Here is a 16,252-nt window from a genome sequence, read left to right as displayed (position 1 = left end):
TTTTACTCAATTATATATTTAATATATCATACTACCTCCTTCCCCTCCAATTCTTATCGTTTGAAATGGGGTGCTCGGCACGCATTTTAAGACTCATATAAAATATAGTTCTATAACTTATTTTTATAATTTTTTTTTCTGAATAAAAATTTAAACATTAGATTTTTGTTCAGAAAAAGAAAATTTTAAAAATAAGTTATGTAACTATACTTTATATGAGCCTTAAAATGCGTGCCGAACACTCCATTCTAAATGATAAGAATTGGAGGGGACGGAGGGAGTAACATATATATAATAAATATTATCTACAAATATTTCATGTACTTTCGTGTATTTCGTGTACCCCAAATGAAAACCCATATCCGACACGAAATCTATCGTGTAATTTCGTGTTCGTGTACTTTCGTGCTTCGTGTATCGAAAATCAAAACCCATATCCATTTTTTTCGTATCGTTTCATTTTGTGTTAGCGTGTCACGTGTCAAATTGCCCGGCCTAGTTTGTACCAATTGTGCTTTTGTGAACTTTGAAGGGTAGACATGATCATGTCTTTTCGTCAACAAAAACCAAATGCATATATGCTAATTAGACTCTGGCCCCTGTCCCACTTGTTTTCCTTCTATATAACGAGTGTTTAGGCAAGAATTTTAGTTTCTAAATTTAAAAACTTACTTTCTCTGTCACATTTAATTTTTAGCTACTTGACATATATATCAATATTTTTATAAAATATATTTTCATAATTTTTCTAAGATTTGTTTTTTAAATAAAAATTTAACATCCAAATTTTATATCAAAAAAAAAAATCGTAGAAATAAATTGCAAAACTATATTTTACAAAAGTATTAAAATGCGTACTACTTATGTCCTAATATATACTATCCATGAAGACGAAAGGAGTATTATCCAACATGAACTTCACTAAAAAAAAACTAATTTTATGGAGTAGTACATTAGTATGGAAAAAAGAAAAGCAAAATTCGAGTGTCTAAAAAGAAAATGAGAACTTTCATCAAAAATCTATCGACTAATTACTAAAGGTCATGCAAAAATGGTCCTAAAAATTTAGCTAATAAAATTTTAATGATCGAAAAAAAATCCAGATAAAAATATAAAGAAAATAAGAGTAATTAAACAAAGGAGGAAAAAAAGAGAGAAAGAAATCAAGCACAAAGACTTCAAATAAAACAAACTCATCTAACATGACATAATGGTTTAAAAATAATAGACAAAATCGTCATACACTATCAAAAGCCATCAACTATGCGAACACAATTTATAATATACTAATACTTTGGTGGTGTTTGGGAAACGTTTATAAGCCCAGCTTCTGGGCTTATAAGTTAGAAACACTTATTTGTACCGTTTGTGTAAAAAGTCGAGAAGCACTTAAAAGAAGTTAAGAATGCTAGCTTTTGTTTCAGGACTTCTACTTATTTCCCAAACAGTTTAATCACTTATAAGTCTTAACTTGCTTCTGACTTCTAATTCACTTTTTTATTTTAAGCAAAAAGTACTTATTTTAAGCTCACCCAAACGACCCCTTTGTATATCTAACTAACAAAGAACATATATACACATAAAAGATAATATTTAAACACACTAAAACATGAAAATTTGAATCCACTGCGTTTATATTAGCTTTGTTAAAAATGAGAGATTTTCCTTTATGAACGCCTATCTCATTCACAATACTAAATTTTTTGCTCCCTCTATTTTTTATTATTTGACTTTTGATACACATTTTTGGGTGAGTTGATCGGATAGTAAAATTTATTATTTTTTATTGAATTTTTACGTGAGTTAAAATTTTGATTATATATTTTTATTCAAAAAAAGCAAATTTAAAAAAATAAATATTTATAACTATTCGGTCAAAATATTTAAAAATGTATGCCCAAAGTCAAAGCGTTGTTTGTGTAATAAGTCGAGAAGCACTTATAAAAAATTAGGATTGTTAGCTTTTTTTCTTCACATTTTCTATTTATTTCCCAAACATTTTAATTACTTATAAGTCTTACTTTTAAATACTTTTACTCTACTTTTTTTTACTATAAGTACGAATCACTTATCTTAAACTCATCCAAACGGCCCGTGTAAGAGACTCTTCAATACAACAAGCATCTTTTAATCAAGAATTTAGGTAATCTTATGATATTGATTATCTATTAAAATTCTAAAAATCTTTAATAAAATTCAAACCATCTTCTACTGTTTTCAAATAATATATAATGTACCCATAAAATATAATCAGTTATTATACCAAACTCTATTAAAGTATAGCACTACTATAATCATGCACTGTTTGCACGTATTTTAAAATTCTCATAAAATATAGTTTTATAACGTATTCTTAACAATAAATTTGGAATAAAAATTTAAAAGTCAAACTTTTTTTCAGAATTTTTTAAAAATAAATACATGAATTAAGTATACTTTATTTAAAAATAAATATATAAATCTGTTAGGCACTCCAGTTTTCCCCACTTTCAGCATTGATATGCAGATTTTTTTTAATTTTTTTTGTGACAGGAATATGCAAGGATGGACATGACAGTTTTTACAGGGTAAAGGACAGAGGAGGAAAATAAAAAAAAGAAAGTAATAAAACGAAAAATATAAATGCATAAAGCTGTATAGTTTGCGTAGGAAAACTCGGAAGGCATCAAAGGAGCGTCCTATGTCCTTCACTTCCCTCCTTATATGCCACAAACAATATACTCCACTCTTCCATCCTTTGTCTCCACTGTTTTGTGCAAATATTCGCCCTTGATTCCTAGCATAATTATTATTTCGGTTTTTCTAGGGCATACAATAAGCACCAAATTTTACAAGTTCGGTGAATTTTGATTGGCTCATGAAATAGTGGACCCCCTGCAAATTCACCAACCACACCAATCAAAATCCACCAAAATTATAGATTTTGGTGCTTAATTAGCATATGTCCATGGGCACACACTAGACAAGCCCTTATTATTTTATATCAAAATATTGAAATTTATTGTATTTTAACTTATTTTTAATTTGAAAACTAACTTGATCTCTGGTAAAGAAAACGATGTTATTTTTGTGAAAACAAAATACATTGCTCATAAATGCATGAAATATGTATTATTTTGATAATAATATAATATGCATGAAATATGTTTGAAGCCACATGCATCGGCGATAATAAAAAAGATTAAGAAGAAAAATGTAGAAACAAGTTGTAAGCTATAGGTATATATAATGGGGGGTGGTTTAGACGTCAAAAAGTGGTAGCAGAGCAATTATTTCCACTGAGCAATCATTGTCCTCTCTCTTCTCCTCCTCCTCCTCCAGCTACCTCTCCTTAGCTTACCTAAGCTCACTTTCATCTCTCTCATTCCACATAAAATATATACTCATCTCGCCGGAATATCCCGTCGGAGAAATCATCACCATGCAAGTCTTCTCCTAGTCAAAACCCAAGGACAGTTAAGGACATGGATCCATCCCCTCTCTTATCAGTTCTTCCTCTTGATTCTATCCACACAGGTAATTTTATATATATATATGCATGTATATCATCATCTATATATATATACATGTCTTCTTCTGCTTATCTTTGGTTTTTACTCTCAATCTTACCGTCCATATATATATTTCATCCCATTATTTCACCTACTTTATCACTGCTCAGTCTCTCTCTCTCTCTCTCTCCCCCCCCTTCTCTCTCTCTCTCTCTCTCTCTCTCTCTCTCTCCCGCTCTCTCTGGCCTCCTCCCTCTCTACGTGCTTACTTGGATGGATCTAAGGTGTGAGCAGGATTACAAAAGTCTGAGATTAGGGTTTTTCGTTTTGGAAACCCAATAAATCAATATCACACAGAATTTTAGAAAGTGTGAGTTATAACACACAGGATGATAGGCACCTTTTGGTTTCTTCACGCTTTGGGTTTCATCCCAACTCTCTTTTGTTTCTCCCATCTGTCTCCTATTCCTACTCTCAGTAACCATTAATAATTTCCACTGTTTCTCCCTACACTCCTCTGTGTGTTTTCCAAGATTTTTCCTGTTTAACTTTCCCTACTTGATCAGCTTATATTAAATATCGCACCAGCTTTTCCACAACATTTCTTGTACAACTAGTACTTGCTTAAATATTAATAAAAAAAAAAAAGAATGTATTTATTGGAACTAACCCCTTCTTTATATCTTGATTTGATTTGATTTCTCATGCAGGTGGATCTCTTGTTTAATTCATCTCATCACTTTACAGATTCTGTTGTGAATTGTGATCTAAGGATATAGGCTAGTATTTTTTGTTTTTTTTTTTTGGTTTCGATGGAGATGAATAATTTTTCCTTGGGAGATTCGCATATTGCTCAACAAAGCCGGAGGAATAAGTTAAGGGTTCAGAATTCGGAGAATTTAGAAGAACATTATGCTAGTAGCTTAGATCAATTATCGGTTCACCCGGATCTCATTCGGAATATCAAGTATGGAGCTATGTCTTATGACCCGACTTGTATTAATTCATTGGATATGGTGAATTATGTGTCTAGGAATGAGTCTCTAGTGTCGGCTGATAATGTTGCTGTTGCTAATTTGTCGCACCCGATTTCATCGAACCTCAACCTCTCAGCTGCCAAACAAGGTGACCCACAAAATTGTAGCAATTGGAAAAGCCTTGGTTCACATCAAAGCGGTGATTGGAATTTCAATAATTATAACCGTAGCAATAATAATCCAACGAGCATTAGTGAAAGCAGTTCAAGTCCATTGTTCACCGGGGAAGGTCGCGGTTCGTTGAAGGTGAACAACATTTCATCGCCTTCGTTTTATTGGAAGCAGCCTAGTAGCTATGGTTATAACCATGATGTTGTGTTACAGTCATCGTTAGTAGCTAGTCCGGCTCCGTATAATTACCAAAATACCCTTCAAGAAGTTGTTACTTCTGCTGGTGCTGGACCCCAAGGGCAAGATATGGTTCGATATGGTGGTAAGGACTCGAATGAGCTTCTTCTTCTTCCGAGTTATAATGAATATCAAGTAAATCAAGGGCGTTCGTGTGATGGGGATCTTTGGGTAAATAGGCCAATGGAGGTGTTTCGAAATCAAAATGGAGAAGATCTTGCTAATAAAAGTATTAGAGCTCTGACAGGTGGTGAAGGTTCTAATACTCAGGGATTATCTCTATCACTTTCATCGGTTTCACAGACTAATAACAGACGTGAAGGTCAGTTTGGGGAGAGAAATGGATTAAGTGATCGCCCCATTGATTCAAAACCTTTCAAGTCTGATTATATATGTTCAAGTTCTAGACCATCGGTTGGAAATAAAGTTTTTGGGATTAATAGGCAAAACCCTGGAATTACCGCTATCCCTCATCGAGATGCTGCTGGTCCTCTTGGTCCTTTCACCGGTTACGCGACTATACTAAAGAATTCAAGATATTTGAACCCAACATTACAGTTAATGGATGAGCTGTGTCGTGTAAGTGGCTCAAAACAAATTGAGACACATGAGGTGTACTCCGGTAAGAATTCTGATGAAGTTGTGGTTTCTGCTGTTGATTTTGCCTTTAATGTTGCTCATGACAGCATGGTTGGGTCAAAAGGTGGCAACTCAGGTGCCTCGTCCTCAACGTTCTATAGTTCAAATCGAATCGGTGGGGAAGCTGGAGTCCCAAGTAATGCTAACGAAAGTTACCATCCAGAATATCATCAAAAGAAGACGAAGCTATTGTGCATGCAGGAGGAGGTTGGTTTCAAACATGCACCTCCAAATTTATTATGCTTTAATGGGTTTTTTTTTTGTGTATGTGATTATATGTATAAAATAGAAATATCACTACATTATTGAATTAACTTGGGAGAAAGGGATAATTTTGCAAGGTGTAGTTCCATGTACATTTTGTGCATAATCTCAACATATATACCATCACTTCTAGTTAACAGGAATATTTTGTACATCTCAATAATAGGGTGCAGACACAAGAGAAACGTTGTTTCTTTATCACAGTCAGATCAATTATTAAGAGTTGCATATGCTTTGAGCATTAATATATAGAATTTGCAGAAATAGCATGCAGACTTTCATCATAATAATTATGCATGTCTAAAATATTGTTGTTCAACTACCTGCTTATGCTTGTTTCACACTAAGGATTCTTGCGAGCTATTATACTTTACATGTATGAAAGTAGTTTTCTGCTTATATATAGTGTACAGATGACATGTCTTCGTAGGGCAGGTAGGAGAGCTTAATGTCCTTCATTGATAGGTAGTACGTAATAAGATCATTTTTCTTTTTTATTGGTAATTGACAATTGAAATTCTTGTTTGCTGTATGGGGAGGGGGTTGATGGGAACCAAATTCTAGACATAGGAGCAGTTTTGCCACCGATCGGCCACTCCTGTTATTCATTTAACTCCTTGATTCCTGAGATAATTTTATCACAAGGGCCGGGCAGAATTGCATCTTTCGGTTGCAAAATGCTTTCATAGTGGCAAGCGTATACTGGTATAAAATATAATGTTTTTGATGAAGTAAAACTTATTAAAATTTAAATATTTAGTGAATATACATACATGCTCAAGGGTACAATGAATCCAGCATCTAAAGATAACTATAAAGCTAAAAGACAATGTAATTTTAGTGGTTAGAGCAAGGGATTGAGATTGAGATTATGCTGTCGTAGAGTCCTCTAAGTTATACATGGAGTATATGCTAAAGATGGACTTATAAGACCTTTGCCTAGTATAAGCTCTTTGCTTTTTCCCAGAACTTTTTGAGTAATGTTGCTTTCATTAGAACATTTTCTGCTTAATTGTTACATGCAATTTCCTTGTGGCTTTAGATTTGAAACTATTATTTAGTTAATGGTTAAGCCTGGTTTTACTACATTGTACCCTATGGACTAGGACTAACTACAGTTGATGGAGGGAGAGGGCCGGGCGAGGGGAAGTGGGTACTGCAGATTCTGAAATTTAACTTGCCTAGTTTTATAATTTTCTGCTTATCCATCAACTGGAGTTCAGTTCACCTAAAGAATTACATATCTAATTAACCTATATATAAAAGTATGTTAATTTTTCCAATTTTGAAGATAATGGTACACTTAGAGTTTAAGGTTTGGAATTACAGTTACCGTATTCCTTTACAAAAATTGAACTTTCCTAGTTTTATAATATTCTGCTAATCCTCCTCATCAAATGGAGTTCAGTTCACCTAATGTATCATATTTTTAGTAACCTATATATAAAAGCACGTTAATTTGTACATTTTCAAGTTTTGGGGTTAACAAGTCTGGAAATTTCCAGGCCGCTACTTTCATTTCAACTGCAATTGTGTTTGAGAGCAATAGTTTACTTTCACCTCCTGACTATGTCATGTTGTAGATATTTCAAGTAGATTTTCTGAAGTTGCGTTGTAAGAATTCACACTTTTAAGACGAATAGTTAGGCTTATATACAGTATTCCATAATGATAGGTCCACTGATCTGAAAGGAATATAAGAAAGTAAAAAGGTTGGACTTTAGTTACAGTTTTTCTAAAGAAGCTTGAAACCTGAAACTGTAGGCATCCTCATCTTTTGGTTATCAGTCTATATGATTTGACAATCACATGCTAAGTTATTGTTCATCTCAAGCTGTCAATCGGTGTTTTAAGTGATGAAGGGTTAATCATTTCTTCTTTAAATGCCATAAAGGTACTGTTATTTTTAACAGTAGTTAGCTCTTTATTGTCCATCACTTTTAAAGAAAGCCAATTCCAGGATGTCATTATGCAAAAAGATGAGTAATTTTAGGTTGCAGGAAATAAACCAATTGAATTATAAGTTGCTGGTAACTTTACAGTATCTCAAATTCCCTGCAGCTTGTTATCTTAATCATTGTAATTCAGAGTCACAGTGAACTGATTAATTCCGTAATTTAAACTATGAGCACTGTACACTATATCCAAATTTTCTGTGGACTCTTTGTGATATGGCACCGTGCCCTGACAGAAATGTTAACACCTTTAACCTGAAAACTGATCCTGTAAAGCTTAGTTTAACACTTAACTGTTTAATACTTTATTGTGTTGTAAATGTGTCCTTTAGTGAATTGGAACCATTATTAATATGAGCACTGTTTTATCCTTTCTGCTACATGACTTGTTACTACCATCTTAGATCATTTGACTTGCTTATTTCTAGAATCGATGTAGTTTATTATTGAATTTCTCAGTGATCTTCCTTCTTTTTGCTGTTAATAGCTTTGCAGAAGGTACAGACAATATCATCAGCAAATGCAGATGGTAGTCACGTCTTTTGAATCCGTGGCAGGTCTTAGTGCTGCTGCACCATATATTTCTGTGGCATTGAGAACTGTCACAAGGCACTTCCGATGTCTAAAACAAGTGATTTCTGAACAGCTCGGGCACATTGGAAGAACACTGGGAGAGGACTTGTCATCGCCAACTGGTGGTACAACTAGCAGTACGAAATGTGATGTCAGTACCTCAGGATTAAAACTCATTGAACATCAGAAACAGAAATCTTGTGGGAGCAGTATGATTTTCTTTGAACCCCAACAACCTGTTTGGAGGCCCCAAAGAGGCCTACCAGAGCGTGCTGTTGCTGTTCTAAGAGCATGGCTGTTTGACCATTTCCTTCACCCGTAATCCTCTTTCTTGATCTCGTGCACTGACATAAATTTTTTTTTATTACAGAAAATATAGATTGATGTGAATTTGATGTACCTTAATAGGTATCCAACCGACACTGACAAACATATGCTGGCTACTCAAACGGGTTTGACTCGAAACCAGGTAAAAAAGCATCAATCTCATGCATAAGCATTTTCCGCCTGAATTATATAACTACCAGACTTGGGTTAAACAAAGTACTATAAATTTGTTGAATTATGTTGCATAATTTTCTGCTAGTTGTTTGAACTGCATAGCTGTTGATACGCTTTTACCGATTCTGCTCTGTGAACTAGTATATCCATATTGGATACGGTATATAGTAAATACTTGGAGACGGATGGATTTGACAATTTCATATATGATAGTGCTTTGCTTAGAGTCTTGATGCCTTGCACTCATGACTTGACAAAAATAAAATATGGAAGACCTGTAGTGCATAGGTAAATTCATTTAATGGTACACCAGATAAGATGTATGTTGATTGCATTTTCAGGTCTCAAACTGGTTCATTAATGCTCGAGTGCGTGTCTGGAAACCCATGGTTGAGGAAATACACGTACTTGAAACCAAAGGCTCCACAGAATCAAGCTCACAAATGGGCAAGCCTGATGGAAATACAGCATCAGAATCTACCAACCGATATGATACCCAAACCATGAACAAGCTTCAGGGAATTGATTCTTCTCGAAGCAGAGAGATGACCAGTGCAGACGTATGGAATCAGGAGAAGAGATCAAGACATGAATGTCAGATTCCAGCTGGCATGGATGCTGGATCCTTGATGAGCTTGTTACCATATCAACGAAGCGAGCTTGAGATTGGTAGTGGACTCGGAGCTGTGTCCCTCACATTGGGTCTCAGACAAAGTGCTGAGAGTGGCCAGCAACAACAAGATCAGTATCAGCAGCATTTTGGAGGACATATGATCCATGATTTTGTTGGCTAAGTATGTCATTTGTTACTGAACTTAAGGTGGCAAGTGAAACCGGTAAATAAGCTTTACATAGCTGAATCGTAAACACAAAGGCTCTAGCTTACAATCTAGAAGGCCGTTTGATATAGACGATCAGGTTTCTTGATAATGTAGGTTTCGTATATCATAAGATGGCTATGTTAGATTGGTCATGCCAGAACAAGAAATTTCGCAACTTGAGATATAGTTGAATGGAGAAACTTTGCTGTTGCTGCTGTAAACTTGTTATAATCAATTTCGGTTCATGTGTAGTGTCAGATGAGTAACAATTCACAAGGCTGATCCCTCAAGGAATGGGATGTCTTATTCTATATTAACAAAGTTATTGTTCGAGTTTGAGAAATATTTTGTAGATTGTTTTTTCAGAGAAGGCAGATATGGGGTGGCAATAAAATGATAAGCACCAAAGAGATGGACCTTTTTGAATCCAGCATGCACCATACATGAGTCAAGGCAGTCCAAAAGGGCTCAAACATCTTATTCTAACAGATCATAATCAGCTTATTGTATGTGTCATGATCCTATCATAATCAGATTCAAGCTCAACTACAGCTACACAACATTTCGGCAAAGAAATCAGGGTCGCATTACGAGCATGGAGATTGAAAGTCCTATGAATTATATTCCCTTTTATTTGCCACAAGTCTCTCATCTTTACGGGAGGGACTGAGTTTTGGGCTGAATGAAAATGCGACTTGTTTGCTTGGGCCAGCTGAGTAGAATGGGTATTCCTACCAAATTCCGTTAATGGGTATTCCTACCGTTAAGGTTAAAGATTTAAAATCTCATTCCTTCCAACACATGGGATGGAAACATTCCTTTCGTTATCAAATACTCCCTCAGTCCCGTGGGATTGTTAACGCACTGTTTGCACGCATTTTGAGGCTCTTATAAAATATAGCAATATAATATTTTTAAAATTTATTTTTTTTCTGAATAAAAGTTTAGACATCAAACTTTTATTCAGAATTTTTTTTATAAAAAAAAAACATCATGGAACTATATTTTATTGAGGCCTTAAAAAGAGTGCCAAAAAGTGATGTTAACAATCCAATGGGACGGAGGGAGTACTAACTGAGAAATATTTGGAGCTAGAAAACATATCATTCCTCGCACATTAGATCTCACGGAAAAAGTTTATTGAAAAAATTTTCGAAAGAATCAATCATCAATATCAATATACTTATATAAAGGAGAAGCGAGGGGCGTGTAGATGACGCCTCTCACATCGCTTCGTTCTATTTTTCAAATTTTCTAGAATTTTTGGATGAAAAATATCAAAAATTAGAATTACCTTTTTTAATTTTGGATATATTAAAAGCAAGTTTCAGAATCTGATTTTGTTTCAGATTATTTATGGAATATAGTAGCTTGGAAGTTTTAATTTGATTTTGTTTCTATTTGGATGAAAAATATCAAATTTAAAATTACCCTTTTTAGTTTCGGATATATTAGAAGCAAGTTTCAGAATATGATTTTGTTTCAGATTATTTATAGAATATAGCAGCTTGACAGGTTTAATCTAATTTTGTTTCGGATTATTTAATTATGGGAAGTAGTAGCACACAAATTTATCTGCACCTATAAATACCTCCTATAGGTTGTAGGGTTTTGGATCATTTAAACACAACTTTCTCTCTCAATAGCACAACCCTACCTTTCTGGTTCTCTTGCTCGATTTCAACCTCGGTGGTGTCGTTCTTCTTTAACGATAAGTGGAGGCTGTTTATACGGTATTAAAAAAAATTAAGGTTGTTATAAGCAAAGGTAGTTATAGACCGCTATGTGGAAGTCGACAAAATTCAAAAACGGGAGAAGAATATAATCTTGACATGATATTGATGATTGATATCAGTAAATTAACTATTAGTGATGTATGTTTGTTGGTTATTCTTTTATAATATTTGTTTTGTTCATCGGACATGTTTGTTGTTGTTAACTTTTATATGATTTAATTTGTACACCGGAAAATATTATTCATGCATTATCTGTTTACTCCGTTCAAGCAACTTTTAAGTGAAGACTCTTTATACAGAATTAAAAAATAAAAGTTGTTACAAACGAGGGTAGTTATAGACCGCTATCTCACGGATTTAAGTTAGATGTTTTTGTGCACAATTAATCCAAAAAAATTGGAAGAAAGTGACGATGTAAGAACATGATTACTTTTTAAAAAAAAACACAAATAAAATTAAGATTCGTCATGCTTTAAATTGTTAATTACACGTAGAAATTTATTTTCATTTTTTCACCATGAATTATACTCCAATTTTACGATTTTATATATTAGTATTGGTATTACATCAAGATTTTTATAATATAAAATTTATTTTATCCTAAAAATATTAATTTTTAATTTTTAATATACTTTTTATAGACCGCCACAAAATTATTATATTCTACAAATATTAATATTTAATTATTAATATATTTTTTATAGGCCGCCGCGGCTTCTCAACTAGTTATATTATATATACCAAGATCTCACTGACTTAAGAATGGTGGACCACTTTTTCCAACTTTTTTTGTTCAATAGTAATCAATGCCCTTGGAACATCGGTACCAAAATACCAAAATTTGGTCACTTTCATATTGATTAGGATTTTCTAATCATTATTATACTATTATCAAAAGACTTCTATATTGAATAAAATTTTATTATTAAAGATTTCAATATTCATTAGGACAATGAAAGATTTCTGTATTGATTAGAATTTTATTAGTATTAAAGACTTCAATATTGATTAGGACAACGTTATATAAATTTTTTATTTAATAACAATAATCATTATAGGATTATGAAAAGATTTTCATATTGTTAGGATTTTATAGTTATTATTAAACATTGTTAGGATTTTATAATTATTATTATACAATTATGAAAAGACTTCTATATTGATTTGGATTTTATTATTAAAAATTTCAATCTTGGTTAAGATTTTATAATTATTATTATACTACTATAAAAAGACTTCTGTAGTGTTTAGGATTTTATAATATAACATTTATCCAATCCGCACAGTTAAATCGCTAACAAGTTAACTTATGAAACAGTTCTATAAAATTCATATCAAAATTTGACTATCATCATATTATTTTTTATTTAACAATTATTACTATTATCAAAAAACTTCTATATTTATCAAGATTTTGTATTATAACAATTATCTCACTAATAAAAATATATTACCAACGAAATTATTTGTTTAATTTTTTTAAACTCAAATAATTTAATATACGGAACAACTCTGTAAATCTTTTATCATGTTTCAGAGTAAGAAGTTCATATTTATATAGTTTTTATCAATAAGCGGAATCAATATCATCAAAATACTAATATCAAAGTACCAAACTTTGCTTATTATCATTTAATTTTTAATAATAATTATTATTATCATATAAGTATGAGAATACTTCCATGTATGATCAGAATTTTTGTAATATAATGATTATCACACCAACAAAATTAGAGTCAACAAAGCTACTCATTCTAGATTTCAAAACTCAAATAATTTATTTTATAAAATAACTTTAATTTGGTTATCATCAAATAATTTTTTTTATTCAGTAGTAATAATAATTATACTATTATAGATTTTATAATAAAATAATATCCTACCAATAGAATAACAATGTCAACGAAACTATTTGTTTTAATTTTTAAAACTCATACAATTTAATTTACGAAACATATCTATAAAATTTTATCATATTTTAGAATTAAAATAAACAAGATTCAATACTAATACTAAAGTACCAAAAAACTTGGTCATATATTTTTTAATAATGATAATGATTATCATTCAGTACTCTTCTGAAGATTGCGATAATGCGGTAAAGACGAATAAGTCGGTGGTAACACTGACTTGACAAATGGAAACTCAAAGCGAATGAAGTCATTGTCCATATTGCAACATATAATAAACGAATCGAAAAATAATAATAATTATTATCATTCAGTGTTCTTCTGAAGATTGTGAAAAAGACGAATAAGGTGGTGGTAACACTGACTTGACAAAGAAAACTTAAAGAGAATGAAGTCATTGTCCATATGACAACATATAACAAGAAAACCGAAACACAAGAGATACGTCAAAAAATTTGATATCAAATTAGTTTTGGAAAGTTAATTAACTTTGTCAAACTACAATATTAGTTTATCAAATAACTACAACACCACTGTTAGATCTACACAAACTCCAACTAGAATTATATATAATGTTTGCCTATTAGATAAATAAATTAATTGCGACTTAAAATTTTGAATTTTTATTCAAGATTAAAGACGCTATACACGAACTTATATGTGTTGATCTTGAATATTATTTTCACAATTTAAAAATTATCAAACATAGTAATTTTACTAAAATAAAACATACTGTTAGAGTTCAGTTAAAGTCCGCATTTAAGCCGTAGTAAGTACCGGTCATAATTTTTTAGTTTAGTCATAAATAATATCTTTAATTATTCAAATTTTATATATAATTTACCATATTTAAGTAGTTTTAAATATAATTATCAATTAATCATTAACATCTTTCAATATTAACAATCATTAAGATCATTATTCAACTTATGAATTATATTATAAAACATATATAGTGTTTAGTGATTTATAAAATAATTGTTTCATCTTTGATTGCAAGGATTAAATTGTAGAACATAACCTCCAAATTATCAGATGTTTATAAATATTGTACACTAAAAAAATTAAAATTGAAATGAGTAGATTATTTTTAAATAATTGTGGACTCCTATAGTCTTATTTTGTGAACTCCATATTCCATAAAACATGGACCCATATTGTTATGAAATAAATTTAAAATAGGATCAAATTTTAAAATATAGAAAGTCTTATATTAAATAGCAATAATTTAAATATCATTCAAAAATAATAATTTAAATAGATATAATAAAAATATTACAATGTAATTAAAAAAAAAGACATTATCCTTTCAATAAATAACAAAATTTAAAATTTTATTTAAACCCGTGAGCACGGGTTATCAACTAGTACATATATAAGTTAAAAAATTAAATTAAATAATGGAATCATTCGCATACACGTGGCATATATACTATAACAGGTCTCCATCTTTTTTTCTTGTACCCTAGAACAGAATTGACAAAGATTGAAATTTACGTGGCATATATACTATAACATGTCTCCATCTTTTTTTCTTGTACCCTGGAACAGAATTGACAAAGATTGGAATTTACATGAACTGATGGTGCGGTGACAAATTTCAGTAACCAAAGCCAATTAAATCAGAATTGTGAATTTAACCCAACTCATAAGAAAATAATCAAAAACCCAACGTGTAAATATGCTTAGGAATGGTATACTCATTCTATTTAAATGACCCTAACAAATAAGTCACTTTTTTATCCAGTGCGGAATGAACATTGTATTCATGCTAAAACTTATTCCATTCAGAAGAAGTGAACAAAGATAGCTTGAATGGAATCAGAAGAAATAAAAAATATAAGTGAGGGATGGGAAACAGAGGATAAAATCCTTTGGCATTATTCTAAAAATGGGGAGTATACTGTCAGGAGTGGCTACAAAGTTGCTATCCGAAATTATGAATATGCAGAGAGCTCGGAGATGAAGAATGCAGAAAATTGGTGGAATAGCATATGGAAATTGAGAGTTCCCCAAAAAATGAAACATTTTGTTTGGAAGCTTAGTCACCAGTGGCTGCCAACGAACCAGGTGCTTCATTACAGAGGTGTAATTTCAAATGCATCTTGTTTTAGATGTGGAGCTCAATGTGAAGATATATTTCATGCATTATGGTTATGTCCGAAAATTAGTGAGGTGTGGAGATCATATAACTTTTGGAAAATTATTAAAGATTATCAATGTCCAGATGTTGGTGCTTTTCTATCCAAGATAGTACAAGCTACATCATTGGACGATTTTGAGGTGTTTATTGCGGCTTCCTGGCATATGTGGCAGGTAAGAAATAAAAGTCTTCATGGTGAGAAAGTTCATTTTTCTAGAGATTTGGTGGAGTGGTGTTACAAGTACATTGATGATTATAAGAAAGTGAATTCATCGCATAAACCGGGGAAGAACGACTCTGTTAAAAGTAAATGGAGGCCTCCCCAGCATGATTGTTTCAAGATTAATGTTGATGCTTCTATCTCTAAGGGACATATAGGATGCAGTGTTGCTACAGTTTTAAGAAACGAAAAAGGGTCAGTTATTGAAGCACAATCCAGGTATTTTCATAGAGCTTTTAGTCCGTTGGTTGCAGAACTTTATGCAATAAAAGAGGGACTAGTCATGGCAGCTGATATGAAAATATCAAACTTTAGTATTGAATCTGATTGTGCAAATGCCGTAAGTTTGTTAAATAAGTCCTACTATGGATGTAGCGACTTTGATGGTTTAGTTGATAAAATCAAAACATTGACCCCTCGTGTAGGTTTTAAGAGTGTTGATTATGTAGCACGATCCGCTAATGGTCTTGCTCATTGTTTAGCCAAGATAGCTTCATCAAGTCGAGCTAGCGCTGTATGGAATAGGGATATTCCCTCTGTTGCAAGATCTGTTTTTCTGGCAGACTTGCCAATTCCTGTGTAAGTTTTCTTTTCTGAATGGAAGTCTTTGTTTT

The 16,252-nt window shown here is 32.1% G+C and overlaps 1 protein-coding gene across 1 annotated transcript; it reads left to right on the top strand.

Moving 5' to 3' along the window:
- The first annotated feature begins 3,157 nt into the window (after window positions 1-3,157).
- On the top strand, window positions 3,158-9,880 carry LOC108209452 (uncharacterized). Its single transcript, XM_017380362.2, has 5 exons — window positions 3,158-3,516; window positions 4,202-5,722; window positions 8,222-8,625; window positions 8,716-8,776; window positions 9,150-9,880. The coding sequence occupies exons 2-5, from the start codon at window positions 4,304-4,306 to the stop codon at window positions 9,600-9,602; spliced, it is 2,337 nt and encodes a 778-aa protein (XP_017235851.1). The 5' UTR covers window positions 3,158-3,516; window positions 4,202-4,303; the 3' UTR covers window positions 9,603-9,880.
- Window positions 9,881-16,252: the final 6,372 nt, after the last annotated feature.

Source organism: Daucus carota, chromosome 2 (genome assembly GCF_001625215.2).
Source record: "Daucus carota subsp. sativus chromosome 2, DH1 v3.0, whole genome shotgun sequence".
In the NCBI taxonomy this organism is placed as follows: domain Eukaryota; kingdom Viridiplantae; phylum Streptophyta; class Magnoliopsida; order Apiales; family Apiaceae; genus Daucus; species Daucus carota.
This window is presented reverse-complemented; position numbering and strand designations above follow the sequence as displayed.

Bases quoted from the DNA above. Each gene is read 5' to 3' on its own strand.
- LOC108209452 (XM_017380362.2), top strand. From the start codon at position 4,304: ATGGAGATGAATAATTTTTCCTTGGGAGATTCGCATATTGCTCAACAA. The intron at 8,626-8,715 runs GTAATCCTCTTT...GTACCTTAATAG, and splicing joins TTTGACCATTTCCTTCACCC to GTATCCAACCGACACTGACA. The intron at 8,777-9,149 runs GTAAAAAAGCAT...TTGCATTTTCAG, and splicing joins CGGGTTTGACTCGAAACCAG to GTCTCAAACTGGTTCATTAA.